The following is a 13599-nucleotide window of genomic DNA, read 5'->3' as shown; positions in this document are numbered from 1 at the left end:
ACTCAGTGACACCAAAACAGGCCCACAGGGACAGGTGGGCTGCCTGGGGTGTCCAGCACAACCCCATGTCTCTAGTAGATACAGCAGGGCACCTATAGGAAAACCAGGACCCTTTGCAGTGGTTTCCTGACAGCGTCCAAACAACTGGATGCCACCACTGCCTTAGGCCTAGTCCTCCTTATCTACAGTCAAGCGTGCTTCAGAAATGGGAGAGGCACATCACCCCAAGGTCTCTGCTCTAGTCGCTGCACCCTTAACACCTTCTATCACTCCCTCCCCAGAAACTCTTCACACCTCTAGAGGAAATGAAGAGGAAATGGGCTAAAGGTGACCTCAGGCTGCCAAATCACAGGCTGCCCACATCCAGGGACTTCTTCACTAACTCGATATTATGATGAAGCCATTCTGTCCCACATGCTGATCACTGAGGGATGCCACTAATAGCCAGCTGCCGCTTGGCAGCACTGCACTGCTGATCACTGTTTTCAGTGAGCCTGATACTCCATCCACCTGCTTTATGGTCCACTCTGCAGATCAGTTCACAATTCGACTAGAAGGAGACTATAAGAAACCTTTCCAATGCCCTTGCTAAAGCGAGAGTTCACAAAATCCCCTGCTTTGTCCTTTTGCACACAGGCATTCCTCTTGAGGTGGAAGGCAACCAGGTTGCTCTGGGAAGGGCTAACTTTACTCTTGTATCAGGTTGGTAGGTGGTTTCACCAGGGAAAACTCCTGGCTCCTGTCCCAGTGCTGCTCAGCTACAAAAATTATTATTAGTTTGTCCTTAAACTCTCTTGAAATTCCCTTTGCTGCTGCTTGTCCTTGTTGTCTCTTGTCGTTTCCTGACCTTGGCCCCAATCAGACTTTCACCGAGGACAGTGACACCTTCACCTCTAAGCGCAGCCTTGCTGGGGTCTCCAGGCACCGCGCAGGCAGGCCTGCTCCATGGTAGGAGAGGGGTCTGCAGACAGTGGGGCTGCCTTGGGGACCCTCAGCAACAGGCAGCAGAGCAGGGGCACATTGCAGGCACCTGGCGGTGACAAGAAGGCAAGAGCGTCCCTCCTCCATGGAGGCAGACGCCTTCTGAGGGCAAGGGCACACTGGAGATGTGGGGGACCCTGGACCCTTCCACAAGGCTTCACACACGGTCTGTTTTTCTCCTGCTTTGGTTGTTTTCCCCACAGATTCATTTTCACTAGTATTCTTGCACTTTGCCACTTCTTCCCACATTTTTCTCACATTTTCCACTACTTTGATAGTTTTCCCACACTTTGACTTTTTTTCCTTCTCTTTCACAATTATTCCCTCCCATGCTTGTGACCATTTTCCCACACTTGTGAAGATTTTCCTACCCTTCCATCTTTTACCCAACCTCTCCTTCTTTTCCCATGTGTTCTCGATATTACTGAGCTCTTGGTGTTCTTGCGCTTTCCTTTTTTCCCATCACTTCACACTCTTTCCACTTTTGTAACCATTCCCACACTTTTGACCATATTCCTACACTATCGTTCCTTACCCATGTTTTTCCCTGTTTTCCATGATCTGGACACTTCTCAAAATATTTTTGCACCTCTTCCCGCCATTTCAATTTCTTTTCCAAAGCTTACATTTGCCATCTATTATTTTCCAACTCTTGCGCTCATTTGCCACACTTTCGCACTTTTCCCTATGCTTTTAGTAATTTTTCCATGCGTTCCCTTCTTTCCCTTCCTTTAACTGTTCTCCTACACTTGCCATATTCTTCCCACGCATTTCCCCTTCTAGAACCTTGTTAAAAACCCTGTACATACCAATAAAACCGAAAATGATTTCTTACATATTAAGATGATAGCTAATGTCTCTTAGCTAGGCAGGGCAACTAGATGGGGACAAGAACAATTTCTTTACATATTGATTGCAATTAATAAATGGTATTAACTCCCTCTCCACTCTTGCCACTCAGTGCTGCACCCACAGGGCAGGAATTTCGGGGGTGGTAAATGAGTGTGGGCAGAAACAAGCCCACGTTGGGAACCTAAGCACAAGAGTCCCAAGTGTTTTGTCTTTTCCTGGTGGCCGGTTGGGATTGGTGTCACATGGAGCTGGGGGGGTGCAAAACGCGGCTGTTCCCATGTGCTGACCTGATGGTCGAGCAGGTGGCCACGCTGGTGAGGAGAGCCTCAAAGTGGGAGCAACTCGGGGAGGAGGAGGACTCCAAAAAGAGTGAGGAAGTGATGGCCTGGGATGGCAAGGAATAGCCACGGGGTGATGTGGGAAAGAGAAGCTCAGGGAGGGAGCAGCGGGATGCAGGGAGCTCTGCCTTGGGGTGAACCAAGAGGCAATCGAGAGCACAGGGGCGAGGACGGGGGTGGCCTCATGGTGGGTGTCTGCTATGGAGCGCCTGACGAGGGGCAGCCTCTGCAAGGCCCGGGGAGCGCAGAGCTGTGGAGAGGACAACTCGTCCTGCACCCCAGGGACCTGCTCAGGAGTGGGGAGAGGAGGTGCCTGGTGTCCCCATGGCGACTCCCAGGGCTTTGTGATGGGGGTGGCATCACACCCCCAGGCCACTGTGATGGGGCAGTCCCCAAGGTGACCGTGTCCCTGCTGGGGTCTTCACTCTGAGGAGAGCGGCGCAACCAGCAGGGAGCAACTCCCCTTGGTGCCCGTGCAAGAGGTCCTCAGAGAGGTTCCTAGACATGGAGAAGGAACAGCAGGGTAATTCCTGCTCCTCATCCACGGAAAGGAATTCCAGTGCACAAGACTGCACGAGTGAGGTGAGTGGTGAGGCTGGAGGGAGAGGTGGGAGGCAGGGCCAGGACCCACATGGAGAGCACGAGGATGGCGAGGAAGGAGCCCTGGGTCACGATAGTGGGGCAGGAGCTCCTCCAGTGAGGGGACTTGTATTCCTGGGCGTGGGAAAAGCAGTCTGACCGACACCCTCCCACTGTACTCAGTGCCAGTGAGGACGCACCTTGAATACTGTATTCAGATTTGGGCATGGGAAAAACGTTGAGGTGCTGGAATATTTCCAAAGGGCAACAAAGTTGGTGAAGGGTCTGGAGCACAGACCTTATGAGGAGCGGCTGAGGGAGCTGGGGTTATTTAGTATGGAGAAGAGAGGCTCAGGGGTGACCTTATTGCTCTCTACAACTACCTGAAAGGAGGGTGCAGTGAGGGGAGGCTGATCTCTAACATACTGATAGGAAAAGAAGAAATGGCTTCAGGTTGCACCAGGAGAGGAACTGGTTAGATACTAGGAAAACTTTCCACATGGGAAGAATTGTAAAGCATTGGAAGAGGCTGCCCAGGGCGGTGGTGGAGTCACTGTTCCTGGCAGTGTTCAAGAAACGTGTAGATGAGGCATGTAGGGATATGTATAGCAGGTGTGGTGCTGAAGGGCTTACAGTTGGCCTTGATGGTTTTGAAAATCTTTCCCAAACATAATGATTCCATGATCTGGATGCCCCAAGGCCCACATGAACCCCATGAGCTCTGTGCTGAGGGCAGAAAACAGGTCCAGGCCAAGCTCAGCCGGATTTTGCTCAGCCAGGAGGTTCCCTTCGACACGACGCTGGGGTTTCCTGTGCTTAGGAGCTGCTCGTACCAACACAAGTGTCCCCATCACAGGCCTCCTTCTCCCCACAGGTGGGCCAGCAGGAGCTGCCTGCACCAGTGCAGCGCAGACGGACCCCAGCTTCGTCCCACCGAAGGGACTGGCTGTCGCCGCTGCCCAGCCCTCAGGGCTCACGCTGCTCCCAACATGGCATCGCACAGGTACAGAGCTGAGCGGCGGTGACAGCCAAGCATCCATCTGGGAAGCATGGAGGGAGGGAAAAGGAAAAGTAATCTGGCCTGTGTGGTGGGCTTCGATTGCAGGCGGTGGAGGACAAGGCCAGTGATGTCTTCTGCACAGTGCAAGATCTGCATCCCTCCACCGGCCCTGTAAGGAAGAGTTCTTTAGGACCCAGCAGGACACGTCTTGGCAGGGTTCCTGGAAAAGCGGGGACATCAGACGTGCCCAGCTTCCCACCTCTCCCAGCCAAGGCAGCTTGGCAGACACAGGGAGGCTTGGAGGACTCTGCAGTGAAACCAGCAGGATCTGCAAGTCACACCAAGCTGCCTGCTCTGGAAACGTCCTGCAGGTCTTCACCCAAAGGCAGGGCCTTTGCCCTGGACAAGGAAGAGGTGGCCAGGAAAGTCCTGGACAGAATGAACATGGCTTTGGAGAGGGTGGCTGCAAATTCCAGCAAAGCTGCTGCCAGGGAACGCTTCTCACCTGTTCCTGGTGCTGGGGTGGCTCTGGACTCAGGGAAGAGAAGGGAAGAGCAGAAGCTCAAGCCATCGCGTCTTGCCCTGCCTCCACTTCAAAGACCCCAGCAAGAAACTAGTGCTCTCATCCAGGTAAATCAAGAGCATGTGCAGTTCCTGCCTCAATCCAGGCCTGAGTCTTCAACATCATCAGTGGGAGAAGGCAGGATATTTCAAGGGGATGATGAGAGGATGAGTCTATCCCTGAAAAGCCAGCAGCTCTTGGGAAGCTCCTCCTTTTTCCTGAGAGCACAGAGCATTCCTCCTGAAGGGCAAGTGCCTGCGATGGAGAATCCTCAAGAAGCAGCGGCCTCTTCTGCCCCGGATGATCCCGAGCAGGGTGCGATGGCAGCTGAAGGTGTTTCGGAGGAGGCTGGACTCAGCAGCTCCTCCATTGCAGTGCTGCCAGCCAGCTCTGCACAAGACGTCACTGCCGGGTGCTGCAGTGAAATGGCCCCACTGGAATCCCCATCGCCCTTCTCGCCTGAGCCTGTCAGCCTCGTTCAGAGCGTTGATGGAGAAACTGGCGCAGAACTGAGATCTGAGAGCCAGGGGCCTGTCCCACATGGCCCCACACCTCCTGCTGTGGGTCTGGAGGAGGCAGGCGTGGGGCTGGGGTCTGCCCCCTTAAGCCATCCTGATGATGCGAGCCCTGGAGCCAGCCAGCAGCCAGCACAGCCTGATGCCTTGGCACACACCGTCGATCAAGGCACACAGGCAAGCTCGTGGCTGCTCCAGACCATGGAGTGTGACCAAGGAAGAGCCCCTGCAGCTGAGGAAGGGCCTTATCCCTGCACTCATGGGGAAGAAAGGGAGGTCAGCAGGGCTGGGACACCAGCTTCCCCAGGCAAGGATGGTGGGACAGGGACACCACGACGAGCACCAGCAGGGCAGGACCCGAAACAACAGCCTGTGGGCATCACCTGCCACGTGCAAGGAAGGCCGCTGCGTGTGCACGAAGACAACACCGCGCGGTACCTGGGGGTGCTCAGCGTCAAGACGGAGGCGCTGGAGGAGCTCGACAGGAGCTGCCTGGCCCGCACGGGGCAGAGCTTGGCACGGATCCGGGAAGTCACTTTCCTGAAGAAGGAGCAGAGCCTGCAGGAGAGCCAGGGCGAGGAAGAGGAGGGCCATGGGGAGCATTTCTCCCTGTCAGCATCAGGATCCCTCAATGTGAGACCCAAGGAGGTGAGTGCAAGGGAGGGCTGGGCCAGGTGGGAGCCCTCCCGGTGCTGGGGCCAGCCCCAGTGCCACACTGTGACAGCCGGGTTGTCCCAGCACTTGCAGAAAAACCCCCAAGAGACTTTTCCTGTTGGGAAAAGAAGCTCCCTTCACAAATTCTACCTCTCTTCTCCTAGCTCCTTGCCAGAAACTCCTTCCACAACCTGTGGAAACCAGAGATCACGCAGGTGGAGCTCCTGAAGGGCGCCAAGACCAAGTGGGAGGTGCTGGAGCGGCTCTATGCTCATGGCCCTGTGCAGAAGGGGAAAGTAGAAAATAGCGGCCTAGATGAGAGAGCACAGTGGAGCGATGATCTTGAGGATGAAGAGATTCTGCAAGGGCAGGAGTTGGAGGAAAGCAGCTCCCTGCCCTGGGTCAGACCCAGCCTCCGCAGCCTATTTGAGGAAAGGGAGACGGACCTCCAGAATGTGCCCTGCTCACCTGACATCAAGGAAACAGAGGCTACCAGAGAGGGATCTGGTGAAGTGGAGAGCCCCTCTGTTGAGCCAGCAGTGCTCAGAGTTGCTGAGGCAGCAGTACCTGCTTTGCCCAACACCTTTCCGGAAACATCAGCAACAACAGAACCAGAGGCTTTCCCTGCACCCAGTGATCCGCAGAATTCAGGAGATAAAGTGCCTTCCTTGCCATCGCTTCTTGATGAAGTCGCACCAGAGGCCTCTGCCTTAGCTGAAGAACCCTGGGATGAGATTAGCAGCAGTGCATCTCCCAAGGAAGCCCTGCTGCAGGAAAGGACACCAGGAGCTTCTCTCCTGGCTGCAGGCCCCGCTCCCCAGGTGAGCAAGCAGCGCCTCCCCTGTCCCCACGACCCAAGGGAGCTCCTATGTGGGCTGTGTGAGGGGGGGTGCAGAGGGGATGCCCAGAGCTGCCCCATCCCAAGGGATCCCCCTGTCCACGGTGCCCCACTGCCACCCCCAGCCATTTGCCCTGTGTGGTCTGCCATGGGGAGATGATGGGTCCTCTCCATTTCCAAGTGCCAAAGGTGCAGGGCTGACATCCCCTCCACCCCTGCACCACGTTCAGCCCTGGGGCCTGGATGCCCAGCGAGGAGGGAAGGGGCAGCCCCAGCAGCAGCCCCCTCCGCACACAGTGCACGAACCCCCTTGTGCCACACACGCCCCCATCTGCCTCTGTTCCCCTGTGCATCACGGCCCCTGCCCAGCCCTGCTGCTGTGGCCCCGCAACGAGCCGTGTCCCATTGCCGTGCCAGCCGCAGGTCCCTTCCCGTGGGACGCACAGCCCCGGGAAGCCTCCCCCAGCCCCGAACCCTTTGACCCTGTGTAACCAGGGGCACCGGTACCCTGATCAGCAGCAGCTGATGGCCGACGGGTGCGTGTTCTTGCTCTGTCCATGCAGGAGGCCTCGGAGCCCCAAGAGGAGAAGTCCTCATCCTCCTGCAGCCCCACGGCAGACACTGAGCCAGGTACGTACCCGAGTGGAGAGCCCTGCTGGGGACGGCGGGTCTCTCTGGGACAGCGAGCGGCACCGGGGCCGGCAGCAGGAAGTGCTCGGGGGCTGCTGTGCTGAGGCCACAGCCCCTTGGGAAGCCCTCGGCGGCAGGGACAGGCAGGTGCAGCCCTGCGCCCGTGCAGCCCGTTGCCCACAGCTCTGCTTCCCACCGCAGGCACCGCTGCCCTTCCGGACATCGCGGCTCCCCGGCGATGGCGCTCACGGCTCAGGACGGCACTTCGGGCTCTGAGCAGAGCGTTCTGCTGCCGCTGCATCGCGGGGCAGCAAGAGGAGCGGCGCAGGTGAAAGAGCCCGGCAGGATCCCTGGAGCGGGGCTGGTGCAGAGCGATGGACACTGTGTCCTGGGGGCTACAGAGAGGCTGCTGTGTCATGCCCCATAGCAGCCATGTGCCCACACAAGCCCTAGGTGGCAACAGCCATTGTCAACTCCAAATAAACCCCTCAGAAGGTTTTTCTCCCCTTGTCAGTTGTTGTCAGAAAATCTCCATGAAAAGACTAGTGGGGCTGTGGGGCCCTAAGGCCATGGGTGACTCCTGACTCCGCACTGGCCTTGGTGGCTGGGGTGGGGAGCAGACCTGGCCAAACAGGGCTGCTCACGACTGGCACGGCTGGCACGTGTCCAGGCTTTTGAATGGTTCTCAGAGTGACCCCTGGGCTCTTGCAAGAGCAGGAGATGTTTTCAGGTGTGCGTTAGCACCGGCCTGTGGTGTTTCACTGCGAGTGCATGAATCACTCTCCAGTTCTCCTTCCCTGCGCCTCCTGGGTCCCCCCTGCTTCTCCAGGGACTGCCGAGCCCTCCTTTCCCCAGGCATGCCTGCATTTGCTGCGCGGTCTTTGGGGGACTCTACCATGGGCTGCCTCGTGTTTGGTGAGACTGCACTCACTGCCACCCCTAGGCATCCTGGAGCCTCAGGTTCCCTTCCACAAGGATGGGCATCTGTCATCAGCACTGTCACCTGTGCGACAGCCCCAGGCATTCAATGCAGAGACCATTCTGCACCTCCCATGGCAGTGCTCCCAGGGACATGAACCCCGAATGCAGCCCTTGGTCCCTGAAAGACCACGCTGGGCCTCTGACCTCCTCCCCTGGAGCCCACAGAGCGCACAGGCAGAGCAGAGGCCCTTTCATGCTGCAATCCCTTGGGTGCATTGGTGTACTGTTGACCCCAGCTTCAGAAGAAAGACACAAACTTAATGTTTTTCTGGAGGCTAAGTCTGGCGTAAGGCTGCCCATTGCCTTGTCCTGCTTTACTCAGGAAACACATGGAAACACAACCCCACCACCACTCTGTCCCTTCAAAAGTCCAAAGGTGTCTGTGTGTGTCCAGCCGCCACCCTCTCTCCATCCCTGTGGATTATGAGCTTAGACAAGAAGCTCCTATGCAGAGAGACATAAAATTTAGTCAAGGGGAAACCTCCTGTGAACTTGCGGAGCACAGAGGAGGGAACTGAATCCCGCTGCATCCCAGGAGCTTCTCCATGGGCATTTGGTGCATGGATTAACTCCCCGTGAAGAGCCCGAGGAGCAGGAGGAAACGAACCAACTTCCTGCTCCTGGGCAGGTGTCCTGTCCTCTTCCGTGGCGGGAGCAGAGGCTTCTGCAGTGGGACATTTCCAGCCCACAGAGGATCGTCCCCTGCTGGCACCAGCCACAGCGCTGGGCTCCAATGTTACCGATGTTATCGAATATTCATTAATCCGCAGCCAATCAGGTGGCGGCGGCGGGGCCCGGGGGCGGGGCAGGTACTGCTGCTGGCAGGTGGGCGGGGCAGCGGCAGAAGCAGCCAATGAGCGCGCGGCGGGAGGCTGGGGGCGTGGCGGCGCGTGCCGTGGGCGGGGCCAGCGTGTGACGCGGCCGTTGGGCAGCGGCGGCTGCAGGCGGCGGCGGCCCCGGGGCCGCAGCGAGGCGCGCGGCGGGCGGCGGCGGCTGCGGGCGGCGCGAGTCCCGCACGACCGATCCCTGCGCGATCCCCGTGCGGCCAGAGGCGCTCGGGAGCGCGGGAGGCGGCGGCTGGAGGCGGCCAGAGGCGCGAGGGGCCGGCCGGGGCCCCGCGGCCTCGCAGCCGGAGGCTGGGGCCGTTGCTGGCTGTTGTGGGCAGCGGCCGTTGGGCTGTGCGGGAGCGCGTGGCAGGCGGCGGAGGAGCGCGCGGCCCCGGCGGGCCGGTCCGGCAGGCGGCGGCCCCGCAGCTGCAACCGCCTGGCCCAGCCCGGCCTGGCGCGGTCCCCCGGGAGCGGCGGCGCCTGGTGCCAGGGAGCTGCGCGCGGCCGCCATGGGGAAGCGGAGCTCGGCCGGCTGCGTGCCGAGGTGAGCGGCCCCGCAGGTGCCGGCCCCGCTGGGCCCCGCTGGGTGCTGCCGTCCCCCGTGGCACCCCCAGAGCCGCCCCCTTGGGGCCGGGTACCCCCCTGCTTTGAGTGCCAGACACCCCGGGTGTCTCTTCCCCCCAGTGCCTCTTCCTGTGGGGGCCGTGTCCCCCCCGCCCTTGAGTGCAGGGTCCCACCAGTCCCCATCTACCCCCACCCCTGGTCCCTGTCACTGTCCACCCTGCCCTGGGGTGCAGGGACCTGCCACTATTGTCCTCCCAGCGTCCCCTCCCCATGTGACACGGCCCCACAAACACACCCGCCTGTCTGCAGACACGGAGAGATGCCTGCGCACAAGTGCGTGTGTGTAAGCGAGCACGGGGACGCGCGTGTGCTCGGGTGTGCACGTGCTCGGAAGTGCCCGCGCCCGTGTGTGCGTGTGCGCTGCGCCCGCTCCTGCCAACTCGTGGCAGGGGCCCGCGTGGCCCCGGGGCTGCGCGTGAGCCCGGCCATCCGTGCGCGTGGTGCCTGCGAGCTGGCGAGTGTGTGCGCTGCACACGGGAGATGCACCCCAGGCGTGCGAGTCTTCACGGCCACCCGTGCCTCCTGTGACACGTGTGTGCTCGTCAGCACACTCGCGTCCTGCATGTGCAGGACACGTGTTCTCATGCATATGGTCACGTCACCCGTGTGTGAGACACATGAGTGCCTGTGATCACCGTCACGTCACCCGTGTGTGAGACACGCTGGTGCTCGTGCACATGCCCATGACACCTGCTTGCAGCACACACGTGTGCTCGTGCGCGCCCTGCCCGGGGTCCCCATCTCTCCTGCTGGGATTACGGGAATGGGCCCAGGCTTCGGGGCCCCGCTCTGTCCGTTGACTGCCCCCCCCATCCTCCCCAGGTTCTTCAGAGCCTTCCTGAAGAGGCTGCGGATTGTGCGCAGAGTGGTCAAGAACCCCGACGCCACCACTGCCGAGCCCCAGGTGAGACCCAAGGGGGTCCTGTTGGTGGGAGAGCTGGGACCAAAGGGTTCCTACCCCCGGGGGGGACACCAGGGTATCTGGGGGGCTCAAAGAGGTCTGTGGGGAAGGTGCCGAAGGGGCCCCTGGCACTTGAGGTCTGGGGGGTCCCATCGCTGTCGCAGGGCAGAGCTGGTGGGAGGGGGTACCAATGGGATGGATCGTCGGGGCTTTTGGCGAGGGTCCCAGAGCACTGCGGGGTCCAAAGGGCACAAGGGTCCTGTCCCAGGGTGCAGGCAGGGGTTGGGAAATGGTTCCAGGGGCTTCCCAAGACGCCCTATGGTGCAAGAGGGGGATTCCGAGGGGCCTGGAGGGGCCCAGGGGTGCCCCAGGCTGCAGGCAGGAGGGTCCCAAGGGGATTCCAAGGGTGCAACGTGGGTGTCACAAGGAGTTGGGGGGATGGTGTCCCGTGGGTGCCCCAGGGTACCACATGGGGGTTTAAATGGGCCTGGGGAGATCCCAGGATGCAACAAGGGTGTCCCAAGTGGTCTGGGGTGGGAGTGGGGATTTCAGTGGTTCCCTATGGTGCAACGGGGGGGTCCCAAAGGGTCCAAAGGGACCACGGGTCCTCCAGGGTGCACACAGGGGGTCCCAACAGGTCTTGAGGGGCACAGTGGTACCCCCGAGCATGGGCAGGATGGACCCAAGGGGTCTGGGAGCCCCAAGGATGCCCCAGAGTGCAACAGGAGCCGCAAAGGGTCTGGTGGGGCCCATGGGTGCCTCAGGGTGTAGGCTGGGGTGTCCCAAGGGGTCAGCAGTGTCCCGTGGGTACCCCAGTTTACGATATAGGGATTCCAAGGGATCTGGGGATCCCATGAGTGTCCCAGGGTCCAACATGGGGGTTCCAAGGGGCCTGGCGTTGCCATGGTGCAACATGGGGATCCCAATGGGTAATGGTGGCCTGGGATGCAGGCAGGGGGATCTCAGTGTGTCTGGGAGGTTCCAAGGGTGCCCAGGGTGCTAGAGTGGGTCCCAATGGGTGTGTGTGGGGCAGGGGGGCAGGTCAAGGGTGCCCAGAATGCAGGCAGGGGGTTATGAGTCATCTGTAGCAGGCGGAGGGTTCCAAAGGTGCCCTGTGGTGCAAGAGGGGAATCCCAAGGGGTTTGTTGGGGTCCCATGAGTGCCGCAAGGTTCAGGCAGGGGGTTCTGATAGGTCTCTGGGCGTTCCATGGGTGCCCCAGGGTGCAGCAGGGGAGTCCCAAAGGGTCTGGGTGAGCAAGGGAGTCCCAGGGTACCTGGTGGGGGGTCCCAATGGGTCTGGAGGGCAACAAGGGTGTCTCAGGGTGCAGGCCTGGGAGTGACAAGAGGGCTGCAGGGGGGCAAAGGTGCCTTGTGCTGCAACAGGGGGTCCCAAAGGATCTGGTGGAGTCCCCTGTGTGCTCCAGGGTGCAGGCAGTAGGTTGCAAGGGACTGGGGATCCCCAGAGTGTCCTGTGGTGCCACAGGGGGTCGGAAAGGGTCTGGGGGTCCCATGGAGCTCCAGGGGCAGGTGGGAGTACCAAGAAGTCTGGGCAAGACCAAGGATTCCCCAAGGTGCAATAGGGGGATCCCAGTGGGTCTGTGGGGTTCCCAGGCTGCCCCAGGGTGCAGGCAGGTCCCAAGCCACCTGGGGCTCCAGTGGTTGCCCTGGGGTGCAGACATGGGTCTGGAGGGGATCCCATAAGTGCCCTGTGGTGCAGCTGGGGGTTCCAGTGAGTCTGGAGAGCTGCCAGGGGCTCCTGGGGCAGGAGGGAAACTCCATGGAGTGGCTGGGGCTCCAGGGGGAAGGGGGCCCTGCCCCCCTGCACTGCTGGGTGCCTCCTGGTGACACCGAGCCCGGCACAGGGCTCCCCGCGGGTGCTGCGCTCCAAGGAGCTGGAGGGGGCCGTGGGGCCCAGCGCCCCCCCCACGCTGGAGCTGCAGCTGCAGACGGGGCCCGCGGCCCCGCGAGCCCCCGCACAGGTGCCCCCGCGCACGGCGCCCCTCGCCCTGCGGCCCCCGGCACCCAGTGCCCCTGGGGCGCTGCCACCGGGACCTGCCACCCTGGGGGTCCCAGCACGAGGAGCCCTTGCTGTGGGGCCACCTGCACCACGAGCCCTCCCTGCTGGGTCCCAACCAGCTGGACCCGTCACCTTCGGGCCCTCAACACCAGGGCCCCCCACTCAGGGACACGTCCCACCTGGGCACCTCAACCTTGGGCTCCCAACCCCAGGCCCCTTCATCCCCAAAACATCTGACTATGTGTGTATCGTTATAGAACCCCCACCCACAAGACCCCCCACCCCAGGCCAATGTCCCAGTGACCATTCACCCGTGGGAACAAGTCCCCAGGATCCCTCAGCCGCCTGCTCTAAACATCAGGCTGCTTCAGGCCCACGGCTAGGCCCAGGGGACCCTTCATCCATGGGACGGCCCCCCCAGGACCACTTCAAACATGGACCCCCATTCCCAGGAGCCCATAGACCCCCACCTATGCAACCCATCACCCGTGGGCCCTGGTACTCGGCACCCTTCATTTCTGGACCCCCACCTCCCGGCCCCTTTCCCCATGGTCCCCCAACTGTCAAACCCTTCACCCATGGGCCCTGCTTCCCTGGGTCCTCCTTCCGTAGTGCCCCCGGCCCTGGACCCTTCACCCATGGGCCCCTGCCCCCAGTAACCATCCCCCGTGGACCCCAGATCCCAGACCCCACAGCCGGTGTTCCCCAACCTGCAGGACCCAATTCTCACGGGTGCAAAACTACAGCACCCATCACCAAGGGTCCCCCCCCATCAGCACCCTTACCCCGTGGGCCCCCACCTCCCAAATACTTCCCCTGTGGTCCCTGTTTTCCTAAACCCTTCACCCGTGGGCCCCCACCTCCCGGCCCCTTCCCCCAACAACCCCCACCACCAGAAAACATTCCCCATGGGACCTGGTCCCCTGCACCCTTCTCCTATAGGGCCCCATCACCCGGCTCTTTCCCCCATGGGTTCCCACCTCTACATCCCTTTATCCATCCACCCCCACATATGGAACCCAACACCCGTGGTCCCTGGTTCCCTGACCCCTTCATTCATAGACCCCCAACTCTCGAACACGTCGTCCCTGGACCCTTCTTCCCTGCACCCGTCCTCGGAAGGGTCCCCTCCCCTGAACCCTTCACCCGAAGGCCCCAACCTGCAGGATGCTTTACCCGAAGACCCTGTTCCCCTCGACCCTTCATTCATGCACCCCCGCCTCCCGGCCCCTTTCCCCATGGGCTCCCAACTGTCAAACCCTTCACTCATGGGCCCTGCTTCCCTGGGTCCTCCTTCCGT

The 13599-nt window shown here is 60.8% G+C and overlaps 1 protein-coding gene across 1 annotated transcript in view; it reads left to right on the top strand.

Moving 5' to 3' along the window:
• Positions 1 to 3334: 3334 nt before the first annotated feature.
• LOC148592377 (uncharacterized) overlaps positions 3335 to 13599 on the top strand; it is a 74705-nt gene continuing 64440 nt past the window's right edge. Inside the window, exons 1-3 of the mRNA XM_088535112.1 lie at positions 3335 to 3343; positions 3856 to 5475; positions 5646 to 6170. Coding sequence (XP_088391238.1) covers positions 3335 to 3343; positions 3856 to 5475; positions 5646 to 6170 — 2154 coding nt within the window. The remainder of the gene's footprint in view (positions 3344 to 3855; positions 5476 to 5645; positions 6171 to 13599) is intronic.

This window comes from Tinamus guttatus, unplaced genomic scaffold (genome assembly GCF_059628265.1).
Source record: "Tinamus guttatus ecotype Peru unplaced genomic scaffold, ASM5962826v1 Tinamus_guttatus_pri_ptg000616l, whole genome shotgun sequence".
Classification (NCBI taxonomy): Eukaryota; Metazoa; Chordata; class Aves; order Tinamiformes; family Tinamidae; genus Tinamus; species Tinamus guttatus.
The sequence above is the reverse complement of the archived record's forward strand: the minus strand, read 5'-3'. Positions and strand labels throughout refer to the sequence as shown.